The sequence below is a fragment of the Saccopteryx bilineata genome, chromosome 4, assembly GCF_036850765.1.
Source record: "Saccopteryx bilineata isolate mSacBil1 chromosome 4, mSacBil1_pri_phased_curated, whole genome shotgun sequence".
Classification (NCBI taxonomy): domain Eukaryota; kingdom Metazoa; phylum Chordata; class Mammalia; order Chiroptera; family Emballonuridae; genus Saccopteryx; species Saccopteryx bilineata.
Genome location: NC_089493.1, coordinates 215,488,296 through 215,502,026, shown reverse-complemented (window position 1 = coordinate 215,502,026; position 13,731 = coordinate 215,488,296). Strand labels below are relative to the sequence as shown.

General features: G+C 35.9%; 1 protein-coding gene across 17 annotated transcripts in view; it reads left to right on the top strand.

Annotated features, from left to right (window-relative positions):
• Positions 1 to 11,906, top strand: part of MEF2C (myocyte enhancer factor 2C) — a 168,958-nt gene extending 157,052 nt beyond the window's left edge. For 9 of the 17 annotated variants that reach the window (XM_066273793.1, XM_066273787.1, XM_066273781.1 and 6 more), the window contains 4 exons: positions 50 to 73; positions 971 to 1,100; positions 1,686 to 1,821; positions 7,216 to 11,906. In XM_066273793.1, coding sequence (XP_066129890.1) covers positions 50 to 73; positions 971 to 1,100; positions 1,686 to 1,821; positions 7,216 to 7,537 — 612 coding nt within the window. In that variant the 3' untranslated portion in view covers positions 7,538 to 11,906. The remainder of the gene's footprint in view (positions 1 to 49; positions 74 to 970; positions 1,101 to 1,685; positions 1,822 to 7,215) is intronic. The other 8 variants (XM_066273794.1, XM_066273789.1, XM_066273788.1 and 5 more) reach the window with 3 other exon arrangements.
• Positions 11,907 to 13,731: the final 1,825 nt, after the last annotated feature.

Below are 13,731 nucleotides of genomic sequence, written 5' to 3'. Positions count from 1 at the left end.
AATATTTACAGACACTAATTATTGTAAAACTCCTTCCCCATGCTCTCAGTCTGAGGATGTCGACCTGCTTTTGGTAAGTGGTGAGAGTGCTTTCCCTAAATGGCACGGGCAAGGAGGAGTCCAAAGCGGCTTTTAGGTGGAATGGCAGCGCTAGTGAAAGGGGAAAATTTCGGAAGTTATCATAGTGTGTCAACACTGATCACATTTAAGCACCATTCATTTCAAGTATCACTCCCGGATGAAAATGGTGTCGGGTTGTTTTTCTGTCTCACCCTCTGCGAGTGAAGGCCATGTTTTCAGTTAATCTTAGGACTTAATGTATAGCAAAATTCTAACACACACACACATACACACACACACACTCACACACACAAATTCTTAGTTACTTTAAACCACAAAGATATTTCTTTTTCTAAGAATTTAAGTCTTATGATCTTTACATTTTTGTGACTCTTTTTAATCTCTGCTGTAAGGAGTTAAATATACATGTTTGCCATCTAGTTTGAGGGAAGTTTGGAAGAATACAAAAAAAGTGGTCAGAGCACCACCTTCTGGTCAGAATATAGCATGAAACTCTGCTGAGTATAGAACTGAGAGTAAAACCACTATGGTTGATTTTAATTTTTTTTTAATTTGCATTTGAATAAAAACTGAAACAATGGAAGTACAGTATACATATTTCATCAGTTTTCAATACAGTCTGTTTTTACCCATAATAAAGCTATGGTACTTGTTACTAGTTCAGTTGCCTAGGAGATACTGATGTAATGGGTTACTATGGCAACAACTGGTCCCTTGAAGCATTATAAATGATAGGGTTGGTAGAATTCATAGAGACACGTGTTAAATGATTAATTTCATGAGATTTGAACCAAGTTTTATCTTTATAGAGAAAACTTATCCTGAAATATAATATTTTTAATTTTTTAAAAAAATTCCACCAGTAATGTCTTTTTATTTACTTTAAAAGAATCAAAGGATAAATAACTCCCAGTCTGCTCAGTCATTGGCTACTCCAGTGGTTTCCGTAGCAACTCCTACTTTACCAGGACAAGGGATGGGAGGATATCCATCAGCCATTTCAACAACATATGGTACTGGTGAGTAGTTTTGCCACGTTCAAATAGTACATTAAATGCTTCTTTTGTTAAAAAGCAAGATGAAAGATATTACTTTTTAGTCTGTTAGGAGATTTTATTTAATACCTGTGGTGTTCAGAGCACTGTACCATGACCTATTCATTACTAAGACAAAGTGAATATTCACATTTTTTAAGTGACCGAAAGTTTTACTAACCCAACCTGACCTCAATATAGAAGAACAATTTCAAGAAAAAATGCGGGTACTTCTTTGATGTAATAACTCACTTATTTGAGATTGTTTAAAGAACGTTTCTAGGTCATCCAATATGTATATACTATAATACCACATTGTACTTCTAACAAACTAGAATTGTAGGTTGTGTACTTTGAAGCTATCATTGAATGCTTATTTTTTGTTATATAGTATATTTCTTTTAAATTAAAATCATCCCTGATGTTTTTCTCTTCCCCTTACCCAAAAAGTAAAAAAACTAAATAAATAATACTAATGGAATATTTTTTAAATTGAAAATGTTTATTCTAGTCATCATTTGACAATTTCCAGATTTAATACTTTCTCTTATTGTTTTGTTTTTGATCTAGAGTACTCTCTGAGTAGCGCAGACCTGTCAACTCTGTCTGGGTTTAACACTGCCAGCGCCCTCCATCTGGGGTCGGTCACTGGCTGGCAGCAGCAGCACCTACATAACATGCCGCCATCCGCACTCAGTCAGCTGGGGTAAGCAATATTATCTCTTCTACAACACATTTTCAGGTGCATTTTTAAATGACAAATAGCAATCTCTAAATAACGTGCTCTAATGTCCCATTAGAGGATGTAAAATTCTACTTTATCAAAATCTGAAAGTAATTATCAGATCAATACCTTTCAAGTAGCTTTACTATTACTTTCTTTATTCTTTGAGGGAAGGGAGAACTCTATGATAGTGACATAACTTATTTCCCTACTGTTTTAGACTACATTTATTTCTACTTCTATCAATAACATTTTTATTTAGTTTTCACATAGTTCATGTGGAACATAAACCAACATTTATAGTTATAAGTTCTTGAAAATTTTTTAAATGCTTGAGAATCCTCACTGAGCATAAACCACAGTTCATGCTAATGTTACAGGAATACTCCAAGTATCAACTATCCCATTAATATACAGATTTGATGTATTTACAAGGTACTCAGAGTATAGTGCATATGTATTGATATTTTATTAGTTTAAATATATATGTCTATGTGCATACATATGCTAATTATCTAAATTTGGGTATAAAAATAATTTTTGTTGTTTTCTGGTCAGAAGATGTGTATTTCTGCCCCCTTGTGGTAGTTTTGAGATATGTCTTTATCATAAAAATAACTCCTATCATTAAACTATGGAAATATTCACACTACTTGTAAAACAGTTTTTATTTTAAAGTTTAAAACATGAATCAAAGACATTTTAAGTTTAATTAATAACTCTAAAACTTCAATTAATCTTCAAAAGAAAATATTAAGAAGCTATATTTATAAAGTTTTTCTATTTGGGGAACATTCTATATACCTTTTACTTTGCTGCCTAGCCATTTAATTAGAGTAGTTAACTAGTACTGTATTTCTATTTCTAAGGAAATAATGAGCATGAGACACTGAATAGAATAAAAATCACTGATTGATGTTACAACTTCATCTCTCTTACCCCTCCCCTGCCCGGCCAGCTTACAGTGAAATTGATGTCACATAGATTAGTGCTTTCATAATGGGGTCTTCACCCATTCACCATTTGTTTATGTGCATCCTACTCACTAATCACTATTGTCGAAAAGCTAAGTTTTCATGTAAATAATAAAATAAATGCACATGGGAGTGTTGCTCTGCTTTATTGAAAAATTATTAACTTTAAAGATACATTAAATATTGATCAGCAACAGAGTTTTTTATAAGAACATTTACATTTTCTCAGAAATGTGACCTATCTAAGTAGACATTTTTTGCAGTAACTTTTTCAGGTAATTATCACTGAGTACATCATACCACCCAGCAATGAATCCTTTTTCTTGGCAAAAATAAAGATCACTGTTTACTTCTCATTTTTCAAAAATTCACTTATTGGAGGACTAGATTTCCTTAGACAATATTAATGTCAAAACCTATATTATTTTCTGTGTACATAGCTTGTTTTTGTTTTCAATAACATCTGACAATTTGCATTTTTACATCTAAAACACACATTTATGTATTTTAACTACAATTTAAAAATTCTCTTTTATTTCATGGGAAGAATCTAATTCTCTAATGCTCTTAATAGGAGTTTCAGTAAATGAGAAAGGGGAGGACTGGGCTAGAGAGAAACTGAATTATAGCAGTCAATCATGAAAAATTTTGTTTAGTTCTGATTTCTTTCAGTACCAGTTCTCATGGTGCATAATATGAGTCTGAATTTGGTCAATAAGTTTTTCTTGAACTGAATCATTTCCCTTATTCCTCAGCTAAGATACACTTACTTCCAGTCCTTCTCATTTTGGATCACCTACCTTTTTCCTCTTCCTTCTCTTCCTTCCTTCCCCCATCCCCTTGGGCCTCGTCCTCTTCCCCTCTCTGTCTCTGTCTCTGTGTGTGTGTGTGTCTCTCTCTCTCTCTCTCTCTCTCTCTCACACACACACACACACACACACACGTACATACAGTACCTTTTCAAAAAGAGGTTTCCTCAAATGAACTAGCCCATGATCACACAATTAAGTGTTAAACTGCTTTTTAAAACCCCAAGTTGTAATATTTATGTAAAATTAATTATATGAACTGCCTTAATTTCTTAATAGTATAAATTGATTTTAAAAATTGATTTTTTTTTCCTGGCTAAAGTAGTCTCATACACTTGAGAGTGGAGTGACATTCTTTTGGGTAAATACAGTTTTCACAGCGGAGTAAAATATATTTCAGCCTCACCAAAGCACATATTCCCAGGAGCCCAAATGGTCACCACAATTTTCTCTCAAAATTAAAAAGTACAAAGGAGCGCTCTGTATTTTGTTCATGGAAATATCTTTAACTCTTCAAAGCTACACTTTTAACACTATCCAGTCCCTGATTTTACCGAAGCAAGTTAGATTAGGTGGCATAAACTGATTTGAGGTGGGGAGCAGAGACGAATGGCAGAAGGAACTTGCCATCACAACTTAGCGAAAGTCATGTGAATACTCAGATTTGAGCAGAAAAAAAGCACTCAAATTATTAGCTGTTTTTCTCCTGCCACCTAAAACAACAGCATCCTGCTTTCTGGAAGCATTTCTATACATCATCTTTGTTGATGTGAGTGTTCAGTACATACTGAAAGAAGGTGACCTGGAGGAAAGGCAACTTTTAAAAGGTTAGGTTAAATGCAGTCTGAGAGCCTAAAGTCCAGCAGACACAGGAAGAAACCTGAGTAAAACTCTCCATTCATGTTTCATTTCTGAATACTTGCAGGGCAATGTAGGTGTCTTCTCAGTTGGAAGGCGTTGGTCGTAGCTGAAGACTTGCAGCAGAGCTTCACAGGGGCGACTGGCATGTCTGGCTTTGGCCTTTGCCAGCCCACTCTTTATCACCCCTCCCCTGTATGGATTCATTCACTATTACCTGTGTCAATAAAAAGTTTGTTCTCAGAACATGTAAACCAACACTCTCATTGCTGAACCAAGCCTATGTACAGCGAAGTGCTTTGTAATGTTCCTTTTTCTTTATAATACACCCTTGGTGACAGAGGCTAGTCAGTTGAGTTTCCTCCTGTTTTGAATCTTCTCCCACAGGTAGTGCTGCTGAAGGTTCGCTAGCACTTCTCTTTCATTAGTGTGCACTTGGTGTCTTCAGAACTACTCAGAATGCTTCATGCATGCTTTCAGTGTAAACTGAAATACCACCAAAAGATAAAGGACTGGCCTATTTGCTTATAGAAAGAATAAATAGTAAGTGTTTTGTCTTTTGTGGGGAAGAAATACAGCAAAGCCTGCACAAGCCAGTTGACGTGGGAGATAACACAGTTTCCAAAAGCTGTATGAAAGGAACAACATTTTATCATGTTACTTTTTGCTTCATTTATCCAGACTAACTGCTTTTACTGGTCCAAGTCACCAATTTTTTTTTCTCATTTTTCATGTTCCCTGTCTGTGAAAACACAATCTAAATGTCAAAGGGCAGACAAAAGTATTTATTGATATGCCATTTTATTTCAGATTACTAATTGACATTCATTATTAAACAGGCATTTTATTAAACTTTAGTGAAATGGATTTTCTTATTCAGAGCCAGGAAAATTCTTTCTTTCAGAAATCAAAAAGTGATTTCTTCTGACATCAAAATGAATCATTAAGTAATATTGAACCAAGATAAAATAGCCCACTATCATGGGTCCTTTTGAAATTCAGCACCCCCTGTTTTAATATCTTATTGACTGAAATGTTACTTAATTAAAACTCTTAGAAAAATAGTATATAAACTAAAATAAACGAGTGATTGAAAATTATATACTCTCATTGTAGTAGCTTGTTATAAATGCTAAAACTGCTTTGATTCTATAATATCATAATATCCCAAGAAAAAAAGGCTTATTAGGGAAACAAATAATTTTCCTTTGTTACTTTTGACATTGGCTCGTCTATTAATAAGAGAAGGAAAGTGATTCTTTGCCAGTAGGTGGTGCTTTTGTATAAAACATCACTCAAAGTTAAATATTTCTCACTAATTTTATATCTCTATACAGCTTGAGCCTGAATTACAACTTTCAAAAAGCCAGGCCCAAGCTACTCCACTTTTTCCTCTAAAATATATTCACATTTTCTCACTGCTCGTAATGACGTGTTTACTGCCATCCAGTTCTCTCCATTGGAAAGTAACATACTCACCTATGTGGGTATGCAGGCTTGCTTTCCTTTGTTTGAAAAGGGTGTGTCTATGGATTATTCTTTGCTGTGACTCTTCCTCAGTAAAAGAGATTTCTGTATTCTCTTGACAATATGGGCAATAAATGCTGACTCCAATGGTGGATGTCAGCGCAATCGGAATGTAAGAACAGCACAAGCCTCTTAAAATTGATGTCGGCAGTGTTACTGTGGTTTAAACTGATGAAAGTCATTGTGATTGCTAATCTACACTTAGGGTTTAATGCTTCTTTTGCCAGAATTTCAAGTATCTAAATTCTCCCACATTTTGGAATAGGGCAAATTATGCTCTCCTGAAACAAATAAGGACTAAGGGCTAGAAACACAAAAAAATTACACTAGATCTTTTTTTTCAGCCTTTTCTTAGGCAAAAGCAGATTCAACAATGAATGAAATTATAAATAAGAGGAGTGGTCCCCTAAGTATCCTGGGAGGATGAGACTAGCATTAGGAAAGTTGAGGTAATTATGGAAAATAAACAGCATTTTTATCTTATGTAACTAAGAAAGGATGAAGAAAATAAAATTGTATTAGTTTTAGTAAGGTAGAAGTCTAAGTGTTTTTCAGCCAATACTTAAAATTTCTGCAGCTGATATTCAACCTCTTCCTCCCTCCCCCACTTCCCCTCTCCAAGGTTTTCACTAGACATGGTTACAGGCAGCCTAGTATGGATTCTAATCACTTGAAATTTGAACTCTTTTCACTTTCTCTGAAGACTGTGCAACTTAATGTGTAAGTGCTTAATAAATGGAGGGAAACATTTATATCCTTGATAAGCTTTTTACAATAATTTTCAAAACACTGACATTAGTAAATCAAGGAAGTCTAATTCAGAAACTGAACACTGTATCTTAAATCTTAGATTCAGTTTTGAAACTGGTCTAGGGAAGAATCCCACAGACACACAAAATGCTTTTTCCAGAGTGTCTAGTTAAACCTTTTTAAACCGGTACCGATATGTTTAGGGAGCCTAAATCAGACCAGAGGTGTGATTCAGAGCCTGGACCAGTTAAATACTGTCATTACTGCGGGGAAATCAACAAAGGCGCCCCAAATGGCTCTCCACAGGCGATGCCACTTCGTGCTTCTAAGCACTCTCTCCTCCCTCTGGGCATGCTCCGGTGTCTGTGCAGTCTTTAGGGTGATGTTTTATGTAATTGTGAGTTCCTGGGGGCTCCAGGCCTCCTCCATCTGTAACTGGGTTTCCTTTCCTCCTACAGAGCTTGCACTAGCACTCATTTATCTCAGAGTTCAAATCTCTCCCTGCCTTCTACTCAAAGCCTCAACATCAAGTCAGAACCTGTTTCTCCTCCTAGAGACCGTACCACCACCCCTTCGAGATACCCACAACACACGCGCCACGAGGCGGGGAGATCTCCTGTTGACAGCTTGAGCAGCTGCAGCAGTTCGTATGACGGGAGCGACCGAGAGGATCACCGGAACGAATTCCACTCCCCCATTGGACTCACCAGACCTTCGCCGGACGAAAGGGAAAGTCCCTCCGTCAAGCGCATGCGACTCTCTGAAGGATGGGCAACATGATCAGATTATTACTTAATAGTTTTTTTTTTTCTTGCAGTGTGTGTGTGTGCTATACCTTAATGGGGAAGGGGGGTCGATATGCATTATATGTGCTGTGTGTGGAAAAAAAAAAGTCAGGTACTCTGTTTTGTAAAAGTACTTTTAAATTGCCTCAGTGATACAGTATAAAGATAAACAAATGCTGAGATAAGCTTAGCACTTGCGTTGTACAACAGAACACTTGTACAAAATAGATTTTAAGGCTAACTTCTTTTCACTGTTGTGCTCCTTTGCAAAATGTATGTTACAATAGATAGTGTCATGTTGCAGGTTCAACGTTATTTACATGTAAATAGACAAAAGGAAACATTTGCCAAAAGCGGCAGATCTTTACTGAAAGAGAGCAGCTGTTATGCGACATATAGAAAAATGTATAGATGTTTTGGACAGACCCAGCAAAGGGTGGCCATTGGTAAACGTTAGGAACACGCCAGGTCACCTGACATCCTAAGAACGCTCACAAACCTGCAGGCGTATCATTGGCGTATGGCACTCAATGAAAAGAATCAATGACCATTAAAAGAGGACCATACCTATTTAAAAAAAAATGTGGAGTTTGAGGGCTAACGTATTTAATTAAATAAATAAAGAAATCCGGGTCTGCATCTCTTATTAAATAAAAGTATAAAAATATGTACATTACATTTTGCTTATTTTCATATAAAAGGTAAGACAGAGTTTGCAAAGCATTTGTGGCTTTTTGTAGTTTACTTAAGCCAAAATGTGTTTTCCCCTCTTGATAGCTTCGCTAATATTTTAAACAGTCCTGTAAAAAACCGAAAAGGACTTTTTGTATAGAGAGCACTACCCTAAGCCATGATGAACTCCATGCTTTGCTAACCAAGATAACTGTTTTCTCTTTGTAGAAGTTTTGTTTTTGAAATGTGTATTTCTAATTATATAAAATATTAAGAATCTTTTAAAAAATCTGTGAAATTAACATGCTTGTGTATAGCTTTCTAATATATATAATATTATGGTAATAGCAGAAGTTTTGTTATCTTAATAGTGGGAGGGGGGTATATTTGTGCAGTTGCACATTTGAGTAACTATTTTCTTTCTGTTTTCTTTTACTCTGCATACATTTTATAAGTTCAAGGTCAGCTGTCAAAAGGATAACCTGTGGGATTAAAACATATCACACTGCAACACCCTAAATTGTTTTAAATACATTAGCAATCTAGTGGGTCAACTGACTTCCATTGTATATACTAATTAGTTTATTTTATGCTTCTTAGTTTTGAATTTTTATCAAATGCAGGGCCCCTTTCTGATCTCGCCATTTCGCCATGCGTCTTGGAATTCAGTAAGTGCATACCTTAACTTACCCATATCCTAAATTATCTGGTTGGTTTTCAGCCCGGAATTTGATGTGTTTTTTAAAAAGACGCCCAATAGGGAAGCTGTGATGGGGCACATGTCCTGCAAATATGGCCCTAGAAACAGGTGATATGACGTTTACTCAGTGTATAAATTAAATTCCCACAGAAGAAAAATGTGAAAGATTGGGTGCTAGACAAGAAGGAAGCAGGTAAAGGGATAGTTGCTTCATCGTCCTCTTTTGCTTATTTTGACTGACCCTCCGCAGTTTTGTCAGTAACGCAGGACTGTTGAACAATCCCAGTGTGTCAGGGCCCCCAAATGCCACTTCTGCATAAAGCATGTATGTCATCTATTTTTTTCTTCAATAAAGAGATTTAATAGTCATTTCAAGAAACCCCATGAAAGAACCTCTCTATGTCCCCTTTTTTTTTAATTTTTCAAGAAATAATGATGGACTCTTGTCTTATATTTGTCTATAAGGGATTAATTTTCAGACCCTTTAAAAAATGAGTGCCATAAAAAAAAGTTAATATCTATTGTTTGAAAGAGATTTCAGTCTAAGAATGCTTTTTCTTCTCTTGGAATGTGAAGATCTGTCAATTAATCTCCAATCACATGCATTGACATACACAGCAAAGAAAATGCAGACAGTAAGATTGGCATTGCTAACTCATGTGTAGAAAGAATATTTCTTACCCATTTTTTTCTTTACTTGCACAATTGCCATGTGTTTCTCATTGAAAAAAGGCTGCCGCTGGGTGGCAAAAGCCAAGAGGCCTTACTACCTAAGGCTATATTTTTCTTAACTTAATCTGAAATCTACAATTAGACCACAATGCACCTTTGGTGGTATCCATATAGGATGCTAACCTGCCTTGTACTAACGTTTTATATACTAAAAACAACAAAAAACCCTATTAATCATTTCATATATCCCACTACTCAAGGTATCCATGAAACATGAAATAAAAAACATTTATGCAAAAGAAAAAAATATCATCCCTGAAAATATGCACACATACATGCACACACATTCACACATGGAGGGAGAAAACTAAGAAAATCATTTTTCTCATCATCAATTTGATTGCATCCTTGCAACACATCCTTATAACTTGATGTGTATAAAATATGCAAACATATCACAAATGTTCTTTGTCATTTTAAAACACTTTATCAATAGCAGTAGAAACTTATCTGTGGGTGGGAAAGGGTCATTATGTGAAAATATGAAAAAATAGCCATATTAATTTTTTACCTGCAATTTGCCTCAGCAACAGAGAAAAAATGAATTTCTAATGCTGAATATAAAGTAAGCTAAAGTACCAGCAGAAGCCTTGGCTATTTATAGCAATCTGACTATAGTTTTATAAGAACATGAAAAGAACAGAATCACTTGGAAATGGATGCCAGTCATCTCTTGTTCCCACTATTAAATTCATATAAAGTGGTGACAAGATAGCGAAGGGATAATCTGAGAATTTTTTTAAAGATGATTTAATGAGAAGAAGCACAATTTTGATTGTGATGAGTCACTTTCTGTAAACAATCACTGTCTATCTTTACCCTTATACCTTATCTGTAATGTACCATTTATTGTATTTGCCAAGCTAGTATGGTTTGGGTTTCTATCACAGTAAATCCTTTGTATTCAGGAGTTTAGGGCAAAGCCCTGAGGGAGTAGTATTTTACATAACCTACCCTAGAGTAACATTGTAGGTCACATTCATCATTGCAAGTCAAAGAACGGTTATGGCACTTCACACAGTTATGAGCAGTGTTATACCTAAATCTATTTTAAAAGACTTTTTGGTAATATTAAGCTTAAATACTGACACACAAATGCAGTATATGCAAGCAGCACAACCTGTATATTGTATACATTGGTGCGCGGAAGGCTGTTCATTTCAACCTTTTTTAAAATTGGGTTTTTTAGTAAAATGGCTTATTTTTTCCCAAAGGTGGAATTTAGCATTTTGTAATGATGAATATGAAAATGCCTATCATCCTCAGATCACTTTAAGATGAACTAAAGTGAGAATTTTTAAAAAGTCAAATACACTTTTTACGAGTATCTGCCCTCTCACAGTTTTATGTATTTGTTTTGCTTACACCCGTCTTTTAACTTAAAAATAGCTTTTTTTTTTTTTTGCTCCTTTTATTCTTTTGCTTGTTTTTCCAGAGAGTAATGCTTGTATTTCTTTCTTTATAAAAAATTTTTCAAAGAAGAAGCGGCCACCTGAACCCTCAATAAAGGCTGTTGCTTAAGCTTGGCACACGTCATCGCTCCCATCTGTGCCAGCTGCTGTGATGTCATCACTTACATGGTGTGCATTTCTTGCCACTACAGATCTTTGGAAGATTGATGGAATACTGGTGTCTGTTAGAATGCTTCAGACTACAGATGTAATTAAAGGCTTTTCTTAAATATGTTTTAACCAAAGATGTGGAGCAATCCAAGCCACATATCTTCTACATTAAATTAGTCCATTTTGGTTATTTTCATAATCAAATATTGCATTTGCCTTCCCTATTCATACCTCAAATTGATTCTTACCTCAGTTTAGTTCAGAGAGGTCAGCTAAGTGATGGATTCTGTTGTGGTTTGAATGCAGTACCAGTATTCTCTGCGAGCAAAGTAGACCTGGGTCACTGTAGGCATAGGACTTGGATTGCTTCAGATGGTTTGCTGTATCATTTTCCTTCTTTTTCTGGGGACTTGTTTCCATTAAATGACAAGTAATTAAAATAGCTTGTAAATGAGGGCATACAAGCATTTGCAACAAATATTCAAATAGAGGCTCACAGCGGCATAAGCTGGACTTTGTCGCCATTAGATGACAAGATGTTATAACTAAGTTAAACCACATCTCTGTATCTCAAGGGACTTAATTCAGCTGTCTGTAGTGAATAAAAGTGGGGAATTTTCCAAAGTTTCTCCTGCTGGAAATAAGGTATAATTTGTATTTTGCAGACAATTCAGTAAAGTTACTGGCTTTCTTAGTGATACAGTGTCTGTGGTGCATTATTTTAAATACTATTTTGCTGTTTAAATTTATTCCGCTTTATCATGTTGTTTTTTTTAAGTAGCCTCTCCCACAAGTGCAGGTGAGCTCAGTTTTCAACTCAAAATACTCAAAAAGATAGATATTTGTGTTTGGGGTTGGAGAATGGGTATGGGTTGGATCGTAGTTCCCAGGGTAATACATATATTTAGTCAGTGTGGGAAGTTCAAGGTTCTTACTGAGTTCAACTTCTTTATTAGAGTATTTCTATGAAAGTCTTTAATAGCTTGTTTAAATACACAGGATTTTCCAGAAGTGATTGAAAAAGTCACTACCATTCAATAAGTTAATTATTTTTAAATCAAAATGTGTAGAAAACATTGCCAGACTTATTTGTTTTCTTCATCAAAATAATTTCTTTAACCCCCCCCCCAAAAAAAAGGTTGAAAACATAGGCTTATATCTAAATACTAGAGAAAATTAGTAAATGCATACCTTTTTAGAAACTAAGATATATCTATTACCAAAATTGAGTTATAATTGGAATGTCCTTAGGAAGATCAATGTAAAGACTAGTTGAGGAAATGAAAGGAAAACAAGCGGGCCCTGCCAGCCGGCTGGAGAACCGGAAGTCGGCACCAGCTGGTTCCTGCTCCGCAGAGGAAAGGCCTACAGCTGGGGGAGCGTTGCTTGTGGCTTTGAAATTGCAGTATTTTTCTCTTTTTTGTCTTCTTTATTCATTTTCAGCAAACATATATTAAGAAATTATTATGTGTAGTCATGTGGTTGATTCTAGGGTGAAGAGATAGCACTTGCTCTCAAGAAACTTATAAACAGGAAGTTAAAAAACTAATAGCAAATAAAAAATGTTCTCAGAGACTTCTGCCCAGTGCTAGTAGGAAACCACTCTGGTCATCTTTGGAACTGAGCAGGGCAGAGACTCCAGCATGGACACTTCATCATCTACCCAGCAGAGGCAGCCCTGACTTGTCTTTGGAGGGTGGCCAGGACAGAGGAAATCCCAGGTGGATGAGGAAGGGGGCACTTGTGGGCATGTGACCGCTGCAGTCACACATGGCCCAGCTCTTAGTTTTACACTCTGCTGTCAGTGTCTTGGTATTGTTAATTTTATCTTTGATCTTGTGTATTGTAAGTGAAGTCGGATAGAACAGTAAAGCATGTGTGTGAACAGAGGAGATGCACAGAAAAAGGTGGAAAGCTTTCATTTTAGTACCTCTAAACTTTTTCTTTTTGAAAAAGAACAGTTTCCTTTAACACTGAGCCCCACAGATTATGACTCAGTCCGGAGGGTGTTCTACAAAGAGGAAATAATAGGCACAAAGGCACTATTAAGAGATGAGAAAGCAAGACACAAAGTTGTAAGACTAGAAGAGTTGTTTAGGGTCTGATTTTTTTTTTTAATAAATTTTTATTAATGGTAATGGGATGACATTAATAAATCAGGGTACATATATTCAAAGAAAACATGTCTAGGTTATTTTGTCATTAAATTATGTTGCGTACCCCTCGCCCAAAGTCAGATTGTCCTCCGCCACCCTCTATCTAGTTCTCTGTGCCCCTCCCCCTCCCCCTAACTCTCTCCCTCCCTCCCTCCCATGTCCTCCCTCCCCCCACCCCTGGTAACCACCACACTCTTGTCCATGTCTCTTAGTCTCATTTTTATGTTCCACCAATGTATGGAATCATGTAGTTCTTGTTTTTTTCTGATTTACTTATTTCACTCCTTATAATGTTATCAAGATCCCACCATTTTGCTGTAAATGATCTGCTGTCATCATTTCTTATGGCTGAGTAGTATTCCATAGT